General features: G+C 36.7%; 2 protein-coding genes across 2 annotated transcripts; both read right to left on the reverse strand.

Annotated features, from left to right (window-relative positions):
• Positions 1–1,039: 1,039 nt before the first annotated feature.
• On the reverse strand, positions 1,040–1,970 carry LOC123949845 (olfactory receptor 4P4-like). The gene is given in 2 exon segments (XM_046017510.1): positions 1,040–1,061; positions 1,063–1,970. Coding segments are annotated over 2 exon segments (930 nt in total).
• An 11,159-nt stretch (positions 1,971–13,129) lies between these two features.
• LOC123948639 (olfactory receptor 4P4-like) lies at positions 13,130–14,057 on the reverse strand. Its single transcript, XM_046015833.1, is given in 2 exon segments — positions 13,130–13,331; positions 13,333–14,057. Coding segments are annotated over 2 exon segments (927 nt in total).
• Positions 14,058–14,341: the final 284 nt, after the last annotated feature.

A 14,341-nucleotide genomic window follows, 5' to 3' on the forward strand; every position in this document is an offset into this window, starting at 1 on the left:
TAAAAAATATTTTTATACATTGTTTTCTGGTTTTCCTGGGAAATTGTTCTCCAAAATAACTACAGGCAATATGTTCTATTCATGGATGATGGTAGTATATCTTTTAATATTAAAAAAACTTGTGTTTTCTTTTATTACTTCATTTCTCACTTTAAGGTGAAAAAAAATATATATATATACAAGAATAATGCTGAAGGAAAATTTCTATCTCGAAAAGTTCAGCTGACCTTATTCTTTGTCCATCTGGATGGAAATGGAATGCATTTCTCAGGTCCACATGTCAAGGCAAGCTGATATGTGCAGTTTCTCCCAAATGCAGTTTTGAGGTCGCTCAACTAACCCAGCTCTGCTGGAAGCGGATATGCTCTACTACTTTTCTCATCTTGTCTTTCCACATTGTATCTGTGATGTAATAAACATGACAACAGAAATGAAAATTTCCCCCTGTCCCTTTGTCCTTATCTATGACACACTAAGGGAGATGGGGTTGGAGGGGGTGCAGCAGCTCCCACAGGGCAGGTATGAGCACCTCTTTTTCTTTGCTTTTTCTTTGGTTTAGAACCAAATGATCTGCATGGATTTCATCATCACATAATTTATTTCACATAAGATTTAGATGAATTTCCTACAGAAAATGAATTCAATAACAAAAAATGTTCTTTCTTAATTTCTGAAAACCATTTTTAATCTCCCTGTCTACACAATGCCAAAATGTTGTCAAATCTTCATGTATAAATTTCATATGCAAATAAATATTAAAGTTTCACAAGCAGCTTCACAGCTTCAGAAATGCTTACTGTATGTGACATGGCCACCATCATTCCTTTAGCCTAGAATATTTTTAATATGCTTATGTTGCTACCCAATCCCAGTTCCACTAGTAAAATTGTCACCTTACTCATAACTCCTCAGCTTATCATCTCCAACGTTTATTAAGTGAAAGGTTTGGTTTCAATGATCTGAATGATCAGAGCTCTCTGACTTCAAGTTCATTTTTTGCTCCTGCCTGAAGTTTTTAGCAATGATTGAGTAGGACAAGTCAATTGTGTTTTTCTTCCGATCCTTTGACACCAAACCCTTCTCATAGCTTTTTTCATCTCTGTATTTCTCAGAGTGTAGATTAGGGGATTGAACATAGGCGCAATGATGGTGTAAAATAGTGCAAATATTTTGTCCTCAGGGAAAGTGGTAGGAGGTCGAAGGTAAGCGAAGATTAGTGGTCCAAAAAATAGGATCACCACAGTGATATGAGACCCACAGGTAGAGAGAGCTTTGCATCTTCCTTCAGTTGAACGATTTCTTAAACTGAGTAATATAACAACATAAGACCCAAACAAGAGAACAAAGGTAACTAAAGTGACCGTTCCTGAATTGGCAACCACAAGGACCCCAGTGATGTAGGTGTCAGTGCAGGCAACTTTCAGCAGAGGGAAGATATCACAATAGTAGTGATTGATTTCATTGGGGCCACAGAAGGGCAATTGGATTGCCATCAATAATTGAGGAAAAGAATGGAGAGCCCCACCAGCCCACGCAGCCAAGACTAGGAGATGGCACCTTGTCCTGTTCATGATAAGCAGGTAGTGGAGAGGTTTGCAGATGGCAGCATAGCGATCAAAGGCCATGACTGTAAGAATGAGGATTTCAATCATTCCCAGGAAGTGCAAGACAAAGACCTGTAACATGCAGTTATCATAAGAGATGGTTTTTCTAGCCAGTAGCAGGTCACCAATTAGTTTGGGTGTCACACAGGAGGTGTAGCAAATGTCCATGAAGGATAAATGGCTGAGGAAATAGTACATCGGTTGGTAAAAAAGGTCACTGCATCGAACAGAGACAAGAATTAGGAGATTTCCCACCAAGACAGAAACATAACAAAATAAGAAGAAAACAAAGCAAAATTTTTGTATGTTCTGGTTATAGGATAGTCCCAAAAGGATGAATTCTGAGATGTTTCTCTGAATTTCCATAAATTGTGTGTTATGCACAAATAACTGAGTATCTGAAAAAGAAAAAAAAATATTTGGATGAAAACATTGACAATATAAATACAATCATATAAGATCTGCTAACAAAATATAAACCTAATTCAACAAATCAAAATGGCTAATTTATAAGTCAATATTATTACATTTTTTCCCTTTAGGAATCAAAACTGATTTTGCAATAATTTTTTAAATTTTTCAAATATTCTCTTATTTTGAAATACTGAAAATACTTTCGATTAAATTTTGAAAATATAATGATTTAAAAATTACTATATTCTAACAAGAAATTGTACCACTGTTCTTTATAACTTTTAGATAGTAGGGACATTAATTTAATGCAGGAACTTTATTTTACATATCATTTTCCATTGTGTTCTTTATTCACAGCTGGCTTTGTTGTAGGTAAAGTTCCTTTTTCCCACAGGATATGGAACTTCCTCCTAAATTGCTTAGAGGCAGAGGATCAGGATGGTGGATTGCATTTTAAAAAAAGAGACTCAAAAATACATCTGCTTAAATTGTGAGTTGAATGATTAGGATTGCAAACAAAATTCTTTGAACTATAATGGGTGTGAGGTGTAGATTATAGATTGAGCTTGAGAAACCTATCTTGCTAGCTATGTTATAAGACAAAATAGTTGAAAATACAACAAAAAGTTGATTTCTTTTGTCAGTGAAATTTTGAAAAATATGTGTATTTTTAACTTAAATTTTAGTGTAAAAGAATGTTTGAAGGTAAACTCCATAGTCATTAAACTTAATAATGTAAATAAAGAAAGAAAAAGACTTCAACGGAAACTGAAGACATTCTAGTCTATCTCTCTCTCTCTTTTTTTTAAGATTTTATTATTTATTAGACAGAGACACAGTGAGAGAGGGAACACAAGTATGGAGGGGGAGAGGGAGAAGTAGATTACCCGCCAAGCAGAGCGTCTGATGTGGGGCTCAATCCCAGGACTTCATCATGAAGTGAGTGGAAGACAGGCACTTAACAGCTGAGTCACCCAGGAGCCCCACTAGTCTCCCTTTTTTTTTTTTTTTAAGATTTTATTTATTTGACAGACAGAGATCACAATTAGGTAGAGAGGCAGGCAGAGAGAGGAGGAAGCAGGCTCCCTGCTGAGCAGAGAGCCCAATGCAGGGCTCCATCCAAGGACTCTGGGATCATGACCTGAGCTGAAGGCAGAGGCTTTAACCCACGGAGCCACCCAGGTGCCCCTAGTCTCCCTTTTTAACATGAAAGCATCAACTTGTACCCTTAAAATTGTATACAAGTTATAGTTGTCCAATAACTTAATGGTTTTCTTATATCTTCATGTATATTGTCACCATTACAGTTGCAAATAATAACTAATTTATGAATCTATAATATTGCATTCCTTTAAATAATTATGCATAAAAACTGAAACAGATAAATTTGAAAATATTTATCAAATATTAAGTCTAATTATGAGAATGATTTAAATATGAAAATACACATCTACTCCCACCATAGTCTTTTCAGTGTAGAAGTAACAGATTAAGAGAATCTAAATGACTATCCCATATTAAAGAGCCAATAAACTGAAATATTTATATGTCCTAATTCTTATTCTTTCAGTGTGGCTTTCTGCAGGAAAGGGGCATGCATCAGAGAAGATAGCAAAGGAGGAATTACCATAATTGTCATCTCTTGAGAGATGCCAGACTCCCACATCACTGTAAAATATACCACAATAGTTCTATGGATAAGTGTGTGGTGGTGTCACATGTCTCTGCTTTGAAATCCCTTCACAGCATCAGGCTTTAAGATTCCCCCATACAGCTGTTACTATTCCAATCTGTGTACTCATGGAAGTGTCATCACTCTGAGAGGCACTAGTAGAACACCAATGTGACCAACTTCCTGAGAAAGAAATTTAAGCAAGGGAAATACATGACTTTTTTTTTTTTAATCTTCAATGAGTTAAACATAAAAATGAAGAACATCATTTGTAACATCACTAAAGCAATGCAGATAGAATTAGAAATAATGGGGAAGAAAAAGTAAGGTAGAGGACAGCCCACTATTATTCAAGCATTGTTTGTAACTGATGAGGGAGCAGAAGTCTGGAGGAGGACAAAGCAAAAGGCTGACACCTGGCAATATCCCCCTTACCCCCACTCCTGGGTGGGACCAATGTGACATTCTTTAGGAAAGTCCCAACTATCTTAATGTTAATGGCTTGCTAAAAGGAAAAGACAACCTTGTTGCTGGCAAGACCTCAGGTATCAGGTACCTTGTAGATCCTCTTTAGTATATGAAAGTTCTATTGAAACCTCCTTTGCCCTTAATTCCCCCAACCCTATGGTACATAATTTGCCATCCCTCACAACCCAGGGCAGCATCTCTTCCTGCCCATGGGTCCTGTCCCTGTGCTTTAATAAACCACCTTTTTGCATCAGAGACATTTTAAGAATTCCTTCTTAGCCTTCAGCTCCTGACCTTGTCCCACTGAACCTCACCTAGATTCTAGAACTTCGTCACTACCACTAAATTTCTAAGGCTGTTAGTCACTTGGAGGCTGTCAACATTCAGCTGTTTGCTATCAAGTGAAATAACGTGAACTGAAGTGGGATGACTTTTGGGTTTCAATCTTAATATTTAAGATTTATTTAGAAGCTGACATCCAAATCTAAGCAGATTAGAGGAGATAATCATCAAGCATGAATTTAGATAATTGTCACACCTTATTCCCAAAGTTTTCTACAGTTTACATTCTGTTACCATTTATAATGAAATTTTATCCCGAATAAGGAAGACTGCTTTGGATATCTCCATTCACACAAGCAGTTCTCACCAGTACAAGACACTGAAACTTTCTCATCTCGAGCTTCAACCTCTATAAACTCTGATCTAGACCCAACACCCAAGGAGCAATTAGGAGTTTCTGAAACAAAATGGCCAGGGGAAATTGAGACTATGTAACAATTATATATTTTTACCTTAAGATGTACAATCTCTCTCTTTGAATGTCAAGATTAAGAAGTAAATTGTCCTCCAAGCAGACATACATCCTGAATCAAATCTCTTGAAATAAACAAACACAAAACTGCAACAGAGATTTTGGGAGGACAACAGAAGCAAAGGTCAAATGGATAAGGTTTTGGTGGCAAGATAAAATTGAACTGGCGAAATCATTGGCTACCTAGGGGAGTTTCTTAAAATTAATTTTATTTTTATTTTTTTTAAAGATTTTATTTATTTATTGGACAGACAGAGATCACAAGTAGGCAGAGAGACAGGCAGAGAGAGAGGGGGAAGCAGGCTGCCTATTGAGCAGAGAGCCAGATGCAGGACTGGATCCTAGGACCCTGGGATCAACACCTGAGCCAAAAGCAGGCTTTAACCCATTGAGCCACCCAGGTTCCCCTTAACACTTAATTTTATGAAAATAGTCTTTTTCCATGCTACCAAAATTAAATAAAAAAGCCAATTTGTAATTTTGAAGTCTCCCTAACAGTCTTGTCCTCTCCTTATGAGTTACCACCAGCTTTGTAAAACCTCATTCTTCTAGGTCAACCAGGGTAAGTACATACTAAATACATATATTTCTATTGATGTACTCAACATGTGCCTTACTACAAACTTACTTTACCTGATTCAGGTGAATGTAAAAAATTTGAAGAGACGCTAATTTCTAGGATAGGATTTTCTTCAAAGATTAGAGACTGGAAATTCACTGGCAGCCTAAAGATTTTATTATTTTTACATGTATTTTTCAAAAACACAAATTCTGTTTGTAATATACAATATAAACTAAATATTGCTTTTTTATACTCTTGCTTAAATTTTAATACACCACACCAGAAAGTATAATCCTTAAGATAACAGAATAAGTGTTAAATAGATCTGATGAGCCTAAAATAGGTTATAAGTGTGATTACCTGAGCATCAGTTGTGGATGGTCTGCAGGTTTCAGTTAGTCAGGAAAATGTCTTGGTCACACATATGCCCCCTTTAGTTACATAGTTTGCTAACTCTTCACTGGCATTTACATCTCCAAATGTGAGACTACAAAGCACTGATTCAAACAAATCTCAGTAAATTCTCTAAAAATATCTATTATTATCTCTTTCCTTGAATTTGCAGGAAGGAAGGTCCTATCCCACCAAAGTGGGTGAAAATATAAATATCACTGCAAACTATCTTGATTCAAAGAAATGTGTCTACTTCACAACAAAGTGATCTAGGATTTTAAATGCGTATATAATTCCCTGACCCCTGATCATAATTAGAAGTAAACAAGAGCATTTTGGATTGTCTGCTAAAGCATCCTACATATCTATGCCCTAGAAGTCAGGTCTTTCAAGTTTATGCTTGCAAGTCATTTGCTCTCCAAGAGTCAAATACAAACTGAGAAGAGATTATAAGAATTTTTTGATTTTGAATATTACAGACATTGTGTTCCCAGAAGTAGTTCTTAAAAGATCCTCAGCAAAGAACACTAATCAATTGTCCAAGCTTATATTGCCTAGCCTCTTGGGAATTTTCAGGCTTTAAATTTACTTTCCACTTTTGCATTAGCCACGCTCTGGTCACTATGTCTCTAGAGGTCACTATTGTTATTCAGATCCAGAGTAGTTAAAGAACTTCTGCCAGTTCTGGCTAATTTCTTCCTTGGAAAAGCAAGAGGGCAAATTTGTAACCCTGTGAGAACATTGGTTTGTTTTAGAGAAATCTCTACTTCTACAGTGGAGAAGGTAAAAGAAAATCAGAGAGAGAAATTTCCAGAGTCCCAGCAAAAGTGATTAACAAAAGAAACACGAGATGAATAACAATGAACAAGTCAATGACCTGTCACACCACCTTTCTCCTGGACCCAATAGTAATTAACTCTCACTGCTGCGATGAAGGGTTGGATTTTTAAGAAGAAAAAAAAGTAGCAAAATAAATTAAAAATTAAAATAAACAGCCACTCTTATTCGTAGATTGGAAAAGGACTCATAGGTTTTGGTGAAAAAAAATTGGAGAGGATAACCAACAAAGTAGGTACAGCTCTATTCTCATTACTACCAGGCAATTTCCTTTGTGTGGTTGCAGTGCTGCAAGGTACAGAGACTCAGAATCATGTGCTCTGAAATTCAGGTGGCCTCCCTTCTTGGAAGGCAGCTATGCTCACCACTGTATGACCAATGCAGGTGGCCTACTTTCTTGAACAGAAAATCCATATATGTGTGTGTACTCATATGACTTCAGAAAATCAGTGTTTTATAGCATCTCATCTAGAACAACTCACAAAGTAAACTAATCACAATATTTATAAGCATTTTTAAATTCTTTTTTTTTAAGATTTTATTTATTTATTTGACAGACAGAGATCACAAGTAGGCAGAGAGGCAGGCAGAGAGAGAGAGGAGGAAGCAGGCTGTCCGCAGAGCAGAAAGCCCGATGCGGGGCTCGATCCCAGAACCCTGGGATCATGACCTGAGCCGAAGGCAGAGGCTTTAACCCACTGAGCCACCCAGGCACCCCCACATTTTTAAATTCTTATATGTTAATCACTGTATTAAGTATTTCAAGTACATTATCTTAATTATTAAAAAAATTTTTCATGGAAATTATTGCCCTTATTCCTCAAAGGGGGCAAAAAAAGGATTTTTCTAGAGATTAAATAGCTTGCTCAAGATAACAGAGCTGGTTTCCAAAATAATAACAATATACCTGGTCTTAATAACTTTTGTAGAACTAAAAGGTATGGCAACGTTACATAAAGTTTGGGAGTAGAGAAATGGAAGGATATTATTGTAATGCTATTATATTATACGTAAAGTGGTATCATAAGAATGCCCAATTGATTCAAGGGAAGAGAAGGAAAAAAAAGAACAAATAGAATTAATAGAAATTGATTACAAGATGATAGACTTAACATTCCAACTTATCAATAATCACATTACATGGAAATGCTCTAAGCAGTTAAGTTAAAAGGCCAAATAGGATATACAAACAAAACAAAGCAAAACAAAAACAAACAAAAAAAGCCACCCAACCTAACTATACTCTGGAAACAGAAAATTATGTATTTTACATATGAAGATACAAATAATAGATTAGAGGTAAAGGGATGGAAAAGATAAATAATGCTAATGTCAATGAAAGATGGAAAAGCTTTTCAATTATCGAAAAAATTTAAGAGCAAAATATATTATGAAAGATTAAAAAAAAAATTCATGTCATATGATAAGGGACCAACAAATCAAGGAGACATAGCTACCTAAATATTTATGACCCTAATACCAGGGCTATCAATTCATAAAACAACAACTTATAGAATCTGAAGGAAAAATAGACAAATTCATAATATGGTTGAATATTTCACAACACATCTATTAATAATTAATGCAACAAGTAGTCAGAAAATAAAGAGATTAGTAGACGAGCAAAACCATCAACTGACTTGACTTGATTGTCTCTATGAAATACTCTATCTGAATCTCGCAGAATACATATTCTTGTCAAGTTAGCTCAGAGCATTGACTAGGATGCATCATTTTTCTGGTCCATCAAGTAAGTCTCAATAATAAAAGGACTCTAATCTTTCTAAGTATGTTCTTTGACCACAGTGGAATCAAATGAAAAATATTAAAAAGAAATCTAGAAGATTTCCAAATATCTGGAAATTATATAAGGCACTTACTTCTAAGTAACCTCCTGGATCAAGAAGAAATCAAAGGGAAATTAGAAAGTAGCTTCATATGAATGAAAATGAAAACAATATACCAGAGTTTGGGGATCCTACTAATACAGAATTGGGAGGGAAATTTATTGCACTAAACATCTAGACTGGAAAAGAATAAAGAGTTCAGATTAATGTCCTCAGCCTCCAGGTTTAAATTAGAAAAACAAAAGTGAGTTAAGCTACCATGAAAAGAAGGAAGAAATGAAGATAAAGTGAAAGTCCATGGAAAACAAAAGAGAAAAAACAATAAGGAAAGTTCAAAGCAAAAAAAAAAAAAAAATCTATTTGAGAAATTCAATAATGTTCATAAACCTCTGGCCAGAGTGATTGAGAGCAAAGGGAAGAAGACACAAATACCAATATCAAGAATGAGAGAAGTGACATCACTAAAATTTTGCAAATACTGAAAGATTAATCAGAGAACAGTATAAGCAATTTTATGTCTAAAAATTCCACAATTTAGGGTCGCCTGGGTGGCTCAGTGGGTTAAGCATCTGCCTTTGGCTCGGGTCATGTTCCCAAGGTCCTGGGATAGAGCCCCGCATCAGGCTTCTTGCTCAGCAGAGAGCCTGCTTCTCTCTCTCCCTCTGCCTGCCTCTCTGCCTGCTTGTGTTCTCTGTCTCTCTGTCAAATAAATAAATGAAATCTTTAAAAACATAAAAATAAAAATTCAACATCTTAGATGAAAATCTTTAAGATGGGTAAAAGATTTTGAAGACATTTTCCCCAAAGACACTGCACTCTTTACACCATGTCAAGTAAGTGCATGAAAACCTGCTCAATATCATTAGTTATTTATGAAATGCAAATGAAAGCTGCAATGAAAAGTCAGTTCACACATTGTAGGAAGGCTAAAAATAAGAAAATTTGTATAGGAAGAGTGGAATATAAGTGGAAACACTCATAAACTTCCTGTGGGGATATAACTTTGAAAAGACAGTTTGGTGGTTTCTTAACATGTGAAACATACACCTGGCTATGACCAACAATTCCACACCTAAGGATTTACCTGACAGAAGAGAAGCCTACGGTTCACACAGAAACTTTGTGCATGAATGTCTACAAGCAGGTTTGTTTGTAGTAGCTCAAACTGGAAACCACCCAAATTCCCAAGAGCAGAACTGTGGAATTTGCTGGTAGAATCCATGCAGCAATAAACAGGGAATGCACAACTGATGCGTGCAACATTACGGATTAATCTCCAGAGAATCATACGGAAAGAAGTTAGTGAACATAGGCTATATACTGCCTGATAAATTTATGTAAAAATCTAGAGAACACAAACTAATCTATAAAGACCCAAAGCAAATCACCAGGTATCTGGGAAAACTTTTCAGAGGGCTGGATACTCTCAGTCTTGATTATGATGATGGAGTCACAGATTTATACTTATGCCACAACTTAATCAGACTGTACATTTTAAATATGGGAAGAGTATTGTACAGCATTTATACTTCAATGAGAGTTTTAGAAGTAACCTAGGACTGAAGAAGAATACCCAAAGAATGAACTTAGAAGAGAAGAGCCCTCTCCAAAGTTGGGATTGGAAGAGTTGAGGTTGTAGGCGTGGCCAGAACAGGCAGTCACGGAGCAGGTGGGAAGTGCTTTGGGAAGTCAAGAGCACAAACCATTGTTTTTCTGATCCTTTTCTTCCAACCACAACCCACATGATGTTGTGGAACTGATCTTTCTTTTGTTTTTCTATGCTTTATCTCACATGCTAGATAAGATGGCCCAAGTTAGTGCAATTTTAGGCTTACAAATCCACCTACTACTTCTCTCATTCTCCATTCTTCCTGGAATCTATCTTCTTTCTCAGACTTCCTCCCTTTTTATTGAAAACATTCTGCACAACTTCTTTTAGTGAGCATAGATTTGTAGTCAGATCTTGGTTATTTTTTCATTGTTGTTCCATTGTACTGAAAAATCCTCATTTTACTCTTCTTGAAAAAAATTCGGAAGTCAAGGGTAACATTTTCTTTTTAGTGCTTTCATTAGGCAATTACATTTTCTTCTGTTTTTTTACTCATTATTGTGATTTAAATATTGACTGGAAAATAGTGTTTTCTATGATTCTTCTTAAAAGCAATCTTTTTGTGGGCAGCTCAGTTTGTTAAATATCTGCCTTTGGCTCAGGTCTTCTTGGTCCCAGTGTTTTTGGATCGAGCCCTGCATCAAGCTCTCCCTGCTCAGCGGATAGTCTGACTCTTCTCCATCTTCCTCTGCTACCCCTCATGCTATCTCTCACCCTCTTTCTCTCAAATAAATGAATAAAATCTTTAAAAACAGAGCAAATATATTTCTTTCTTGTGATTATTTTGTAACGATTATTTTCATCAATTTTCAAAAATTCCTAATAATTATCTTTTCTTTTTTTTTCCTGTTACCCGAATTCTGGAATCTGATAGATACATGTTGTTTTCTCTTACTCCATTCATAATGTCTCTTAATATGTCTACTTTTTTCTATCACTTCTTCTTTCTAATTCAGTGTTCTGGTAAATTGTTAATATTAAGATTCTGTTCACCCTATTTTTCTTAAAATATAGCTACTCCTTTTTATCCATCAAATTTCTAATTAGAATAGCTTATATTTGTTTCTTAAATTATTTTGTCTTTTAACACCTTAGACAACTTTGAGATTTCTGTGGCTATATCATGCTTTTATTTGATTATTTTTTAAAAATTGTATTTATTTATTTGAGAAATAGAGATAGTGAGAGAAAGCACAAGCAGGGGATGGGGGGATAGAGGGAGAAGCAGGCTCCCCACTGAGCAGAGAGACTGATGCAGGGCTCCATCCCAGGACCTGAGATCATGACCTGAGCTGAAGGTAGATGCTTAACCATCTTAGCAACCCAGGCACCCCTATAACATACTTTTAAAATTATTTCTTAGTTTTACATAATAAAATACTCATATTCTGTTTGTGTGTGAGAACAATGCTCAAAGCTGCCATTGTATGACATATTCTGCTATAGCTGTTTTCAACATAACTTCCTCTTTTCTCTGTAATTTTTGCTTTGTGATCATACGCTTTGAACAGAAATTAAATATTTTCTCTCTCATTCTTCATTGTCCACTCAGGTCTGTTTATTCCGATTACAGTAGAGATAAAGAGCCCGGGAAGATCTTATTTTCTACAATGTGTCCTTCTGCGCATGTGTGTGGATGTGTGGCAATCCAATACTATACATACAGCATTCCTTCTTCACCTAAAACCACTGTCCTTATTTGAAGCCTACCAAAATGTATTTTTCTTTTTAGGGGCTAAATAAAGAATTTTCCTTGTTTTGCTTATTAGGACAAACAATTTCATATAGTCCAGTGAATATCCTATGTATTAAAATTTCCCAGTTGAGGAATGAATCTCACAAACATAATGAGAGACACTAAGAGTATGATCTACATCATTATTTTTCCACAAAGTACAAAAGTATATCAAACTTATTGATTTAGAGATGAAAAGAGTGAGGGGAGGCTAGTGAGTATAAAGAGAAACAGGGAGGACTTCAGGTACTGGTAATTTCTAACTCTTAATCTGGTTGCTGATTACAGGATTTTATTGTTCCCTTTGTGGTAATGCATGAACTGCATATAAATGTTACATGCAACTTTCTGTGTTCATGGTTGAGTAAACAGTTGAAAATTGAAGGTATTATTTTCTTTAGCTCTTTAGTATGTTAAGGTATGAAAAATGCATGGTGTCTTTTATCTCCTCTCCCCCATGCAATGGCCAATAGGTGATATAATCTTTTGTACATAAGATATCATCTGGTTGGGGCGCCTGGGTGGCTCAGTGGGTTAAAGCCTCTGCCTTCGGCTCAGGTTATGATCCCAGGGTCCTGGGATCGAGCCCCACATCGGGCTCTCTGCTTGGCTGGGAGCCTGCTTCCTCCTCTCTCTCTCTCTGCCTGCCTCTCTGCCTACTTGTAATCTCTGTCTGTCGAATAAATAAATCTTAAAAAAAAAAAAGATATCATCTGGTTATTTTATATCTTATAAGCACAATTCTTTTTTTTTTTTTTATTTTAGAGACAGAAAGAGATCAAGAACACAACGGAGAGGGGCAATGAGAGAGGAATAGAGAGAATCTCAGGCAGAGTCCCGCTGCTGAGTGCAGAGCCCCACGGGACTCGAGCTCAGGACCCTGAGATCATGACTGAGCTGATATCAAGAGTCAGATGCTCAACCTAGTGAGCTGCCCAGGCGCCCCTATAAACCTAATTCTTCATACCTATCTTAGGTGGAGAGGCATGTGAATAAGAATTACACTCAGTTTGTTGATAAGGTGTCAGACTGAAGCATAAAACAACAGAGGTGATGCTTCCTGCTTGCCCCCTTATCTCTCCAAGCAGCAGGGCGGGATAATTAGAATGGATTTTATTCACAGTCTTAGGTTTCAAGGAACCACAGAGTGAAAATCAGAAAAGCTTTTGCAAACCTACTTTCTTTCCAAGAGCACATGATGGCACCACACTTTCCTCAATGCGTTCTTCATCTCCGTGTTTCTCAGTGTGTAGATCAATGGGTCGAACATGGGGGCAATGATGGTGTAGAAAAGAGCAAACACTTTGTCTTCTGGGAAAGTTGTGGCCGGCCGAATGTAAATGAATAGCGCAGGTGCAAAGAACAGTACCACCACTGACATGGGAAGTGCAGGGGGAAAGAGCTTTGGAGGGGCTCTCAGCAGGGTAAGCCCTAAGGGTGTATAATATCAGAAAATAGGACACCATCAAAATCACAAAAGTCATCAGAGCAATCAGTCCTGAATTAACAACGACCAAGAGACCAATTCTGTATGTGTCCGTGCAGGCCAGCTTCAGTAAAGGATACACGTCGCAGAAGTAGTGATCTATCTCATTGGGGCCACAGAAGGGTAGGAAGATGGTGAGGAGGAACTGACTGGCAGAGTGGATTAAGGTCCCAGTGCAGCAGGCTGTGATGATAGTGTTACACCTCTCTCTGCTCATGATGACGGTGTAGTATAGGGGCTTACAGATGACCACGTAGTGGTCATAGGTCATCCCTGTGAGGATGAAGGTCTCCATACCTCCAAATAAATGTGTGGTAAAGAGTTGTGTCATGCAGTTACTGTAGGTAAGGGTCTTCCTTTCTGCCAGTAAGTCAGCCATTAGTTTGGGTGTCACAGTGGACGTGTAACAAAGGTTGGAGAGTGATAGGTAATTAAGGAAAAAATACATGGGTTGCTCAATTAGCGGAGTGTACATGATAGAAATCATGATGAGCAAGTTTCCCCCACAAATAGCAATGTAGCAAAATAAAAATAATACAAAACAAAGTGTTTCAATATTCTTGTTTTTGGAAAGTCCCATGAGAATAAATACAGTGACATTATTGCTTTGATCCATGGTCCACTGTAGATAGAATACAATAATCACCTGAAATACAGAATTCATGAAGCCATATTTAGAAGGGTTTCTCGAATGGAGTGATGATCGTATCCTATTCAAGGAATTGACTAGTTTGACTATGCCTCATTCAAGTGTCTCAGAGAATAAAAACCAAATATTCAATTAAAATGACCCTTAAGAAGACTCTAGGAGAACACAAAATAACAATTTTCCATTAAATCTACCAGCAAATTGTGCCTTAGTCAACACGAAGGCCTTTGATCAATCCCTAGTTGAGTCTT

The sequence above is a fragment of the Meles meles genome, chromosome 8 (assembly GCF_922984935.1).
Source record: "Meles meles chromosome 8, mMelMel3.1 paternal haplotype, whole genome shotgun sequence".
NCBI classification, from domain to species: Eukaryota; Metazoa; Chordata; class Mammalia; order Carnivora; family Mustelidae; genus Meles; species Meles meles.